The sequence below is a fragment of the Terrapene carolina genome, unplaced genomic scaffold (genome assembly GCF_002925995.2).
Source record: "Terrapene carolina triunguis isolate 2854851 unplaced genomic scaffold, T_m_triunguis-2.0 Scaffold47389, whole genome shotgun sequence".
NCBI lineage: Eukaryota > Metazoa > Chordata > Testudines > Emydidae > Terrapene > Terrapene triunguis.
Genome location: NW_020711740.1, coordinates 1 through 4,215, shown reverse-complemented (window position 1 = coordinate 4,215; position 4,215 = coordinate 1). Strand labels below are relative to the sequence as shown.

At 55.5% G+C, this 4,215-nt stretch overlaps 1 protein-coding gene across 1 annotated transcript; it reads right to left on the bottom strand.

Moving 5' to 3' along the window:
- Positions 1 to 428: 428 nt before the first annotated feature.
- Positions 429 to 4,209, bottom strand: LOC112113286 (cullin-7-like; the record flags this gene model as incomplete). The annotated part of the gene is made up of 3 exons (XM_026646870.1): positions 4,060 to 4,209; positions 3,673 to 3,808; positions 429 to 613 (listed from the first exon to the last, which is right to left on the bottom strand). Coding segments are annotated over exons 1-3 (414 nt in total), but the record flags the coding sequence as incomplete, so codon positions are not given.
- Positions 4,210 to 4,215: the final 6 nt, after the last annotated feature.

Genomic DNA, 4,215 nt, shown 5'->3' with positions numbered 1-4,215 from the left:
AGCACGCTCAAAGCACGGGTCTGGGAATGGATGAGCAGCCCAGTGGCGGGACTGCAGAGGGGCTACTCCTCACAAACACCACCGCTAACCTCAGGGCAAGTCTGTGTGTTCGCTGAAAGGCACAGAAAGAGAGACACCAGCAGAGACTTTCTTTACCAGAGTAGAAGGAGAGTTTGGGGAGCAAATCCAAACTGCTGCTGTGAGTTCAGGGCCCGAGAGGGGGACAGTGGGGTACCCAGCAGCACTGAGGGGCTGCTGGCAGGAAGCCCTGGGACAAATAGGGCTTTCCTCTCCAGCCTGCCCCCCTGGGAATAAACTGCACGTGTAGCTCTTGGAAGACACGCTCTGTGACATGAGTACCCTGCAGCAGCGGAAGGAACGCTGGGCCTAGCTGCTGTCTGATCTCCCCCAGTCCCCTCTCCCTTTACCTCCTGGTGCTGCCGGATGAGCTGGACGATCTCCTGCTGCTCGTGCGGGTCTAGCTTCTTCACGAAGAAGAGCAGCTCCCACCACTCGGCCCGGCTCAGGGCCTCCGAGTCCTCGCTCGGCCGCTCCGTCAGGTAGGGCAGGGAGTACAGCCCCCCAAGGGGCTTGCAGTAAAACGTCTGGGTCACTGCAGGGGGGCACAGCAAGGCAGAGACACAAACCCTGAGCGCCTCAGCAGGACAGTTACCCTGCTGCAGAGCCATCCGAGCCAGGAGGGGACAGCTGGCCTGGGCCAGTCAGGCAGCCAAGGACGTTTGGCCCCTCTAGGCTGGAAGCATGAGGTAGCGAACTCTCGTTCCGAGGGCAAGGTAGTAATCAAAAGGTAAGGGAGGTGTCATTTGATTCACAGAAGTCAGCAGAATCATCATTTCAAATAAAGAAATAAGATATATGGAGATATACCTATCTCATAGAACTGGAAGGGACCCCGAAAGGTCATTGAGTCCAGCCCCCTGCCTTCACTAGCAGGACCAAGTACTGATTTTTGCCCCAGATCCCTAAGTGGCCCCCTCAAGGATTGAACTCCCAACCCTGGGTTTAGCAGGCCAGTGCTCAAACCACTGAGCTATCCCTCTGCAGGGAGGAGGTGGGAAGGGGGACTCTGTGTCCCGCCAGCTCCCAGCTCCACGTCCTCTGGTTGGTGGGAATTTTGACAAGACAGTGTCATCAGAAATGGGTCTCGTTGGGGACCATTTGAAGCTCTTTCCCCCACAGACACAATGGTACCAAACATGGCAAACCTAGAGCAATTATGTAGATGTACAGTCTGAAGAAGTGGGTATTCACCCACGAAAGCTCATGCTCCAATAGGTCTGTTAGTCTATAAGGTGCCACAGGACTCTGTCGCTTTTTAGTCGAGAAAATGTTTCAAAATCATTTTTTGTTAATTAGACTTTATCACAGGAATGCACGGCTTACATACAAAAAAAAAAAAAAAAAAAGACATGGATCTCGGCTAATCCTAGAGAAATTAGCCTCGACACGTAGGACTGAAAACATTTCTTCCTCAAAGTCATCCCCGGTCTCTGCTAGACGTGTCACTGACACCGCACTCACACCTCCGGCCACGGCAGGCTGTTGGCCAAACACTGTAAGGTGGCGAACATGCAGTCTGTGAACGTGAGCATTTGTTTACCTAAGGGACTGATTCGGGAGCACACGTTATTTCACCCAGAACGGGTGTGATCAGTCCACCCTCTGAGATCCAGACATTCCCAATAAGGGAGGGTAGTTTTGAACGCATTCTGCTGTTCCAGAGCCTTTCCATTGCTTGATAACTGGCCCTCTTGATAGCAGGTACAAATGCACCCTGCGGCGGTGGCCGTTCTTCTCTGTTTGTTTGCGTCTTGGAAAACACCCACCGAAGTCGCTCAGCAAGTATTGTCCTGCTGGACTTTAAATGGTACACTCAGTGTTTACGACCTCATCAGTAACCGTCTCAGCCATTCCAAGCACCTTCAGAGCGACGCGAGAGTCTTCGCCAGCTGAATCAAATGCCTCCCTGGAAGATAATCTGGTCTTTGCAGCCAATCTTCCAGTAGCGTCACACTTCCCAGTCCTTCCTTCTCACTTCCCAGTCCCTTACTTTTATTCTCCTGTTCTTCTTTTATTCTATCACCTCTCCTCACCACCTACCCCAACTCTGGTTCATCCGCTAATTCAGCATCTCACTTCTTCTCCTTTCGTCCACCTTCTCCAACAGCTTTTTCCATCTGTCCCCTTCGGGCGGATTGCGCGTCCTCGCCCCAGCTCCCACTGGCCGTCTCTCTCCAGAGGCCAGCGTTCTGTGCTGCTGCATCACAGCTGCAGCTGGTGCTAGGACAGGGTCAGGGTTACTACATAAAGTGTCACCGAGAGTTCTGTTTAACCAGCTCCTCAAAGATGCAGCTACTCTTCGGTACTCTGTCTCCCCACTGATGCCTAAAAATGATCAAGACCAAATGAAAACCCAGGATTTTGAAATAAGTTGACCTGGGATTGTAATCAATTCCGTTATGTGAGGTATGGCACGTAACTAGGCGTATACTGTTCGCAGATGGATTCCAGGGATTGCTGGTTGGATGCTCACGTCTTAACCAGTCCCTTATTAAAACTTTCGGCATAACAAGCAGAGCTGCTAATAATACCACTGAGCTGCTCCTTTTCTGCCGAGGACGGCAAACTCCCCTGAAGCCCTCCTTCCGCTCCCAGTCATTTGGAATATTAACAAAGGAAATCCGACCTGCGTTCTGAGCACTGACGGATGACACAAAACTGCCAGTTCCGGGCCACACTAACTTTGCGAGGCGGCACGTCGACACGCCCGCGTTCAAGTGTAACTAAAAGCTGGTGATTTTTAAATGTTCTCGACTATACACTACACCATTATTCTAGGTTGGTCATGTTTGAGCCCACTGTGTTGGAGGGGAAGGGCTTTCGAGAGATCCCCAACTCGACCCACTTCCGATGACACCGTGTTATCAGAATTTCCACCGCCTGGAGGACCTGGAGCTGGGGGGCAGCGAGCCTCTCCCACCACCACACCACAGAGGGTGACATAATTGAAATGAGGATTCTGTCGATTTTTACAAAGCAAACGACATCTTCCTGGCCTTCCTACCGTTCACCTGCCCACAGAATTACCCCTGCGCCCAGACAGCTAGACAGGTTTGTCTCCCGGCAGCGGAGTGTGTGTGCGGCCCCCCTCCCAGCCGTATCTCCCTCTTCATTCGGGGTGCGGGAGGAAAGGAGCGGTGCGCACTCCCTGGGCAGAGAGGGAAGGAAGACTTGCTGGGAGGGGATCCCACTGAAATGGGGGATGGGTGCAGAACCTTAATTCCCTTCCTCATGTGACCTGCTCCCCAAACAGGACTCTCTCAGGCTGCCAGCACAAATGCATGTCTCCAGAGAGGTGTCCACACGGCCCCAGCACCGGGCACCTCCCCAGGGTTTTGGGGTGTCATCACTGCACCCTGTGGGGCAAGGGAGTGCCCCTCTCTCTAGACGTGGGAACAGGAGCACAGAAGACACGCACTTGCCCAAGGTCACTCACCAGGCCTGTGGCAGGGTCAGATGGCCCGAGCTCCCCCCTTCCCAGGAATAGCTTGAGGTTCAGGTGAGGCCAGGCCCTGCCAGCCCCAGCCCAGCCTGTGCAGAGCAGGGGCAGAGCCCAGCAGGCCCCGCCATCACACAGCAGCAAGCACTCACCAGTGGTCAGTTTCAGGTTCTCCGTCAGGCTGGACACCTTTTCCTGGGCCTCCCGCTCCGCCTGGCCCGACGAACTGACAATCTCCACCATGTGCCAGTGCACCCAGTAGGTGCGGCCCAGCGCCTGCCAATAAACCTGGGGGGAGCCCCACAAACTGGTTACTGAGGGCAGCTTGCCCACAACCCAGGAGGAGCAGCCTGGCCCACAGAACCCCTCAAGCCAGCAGGGAAGCCCAAGGCCTCCGCCAGCCCCAGCGGCGCTCTCCAAACCCACACAGGGACAGGACGCAGCCAGGCACCAGGGAGCTTCAGGCCGAGAGGCTCCCCCAGGCACCGGGCAGGTGCCCGGCAGCCCTGGCCCAGCCCCCCCGCTGCCAGCAGGCGTACCTGGACGGGCGGCGTGCCGTCGTTGCTCTGGCGGAACTCGCCCTCGTCCCCAGCGCTGACCTGCTCGTAGTCCTCCAGCATGCGCACCCGCATGCCCCGCACCAAGTTCCCCTGCACGTACTCCACGTAGCTGCTGCGGCTCGGGAAGGCAGAGCG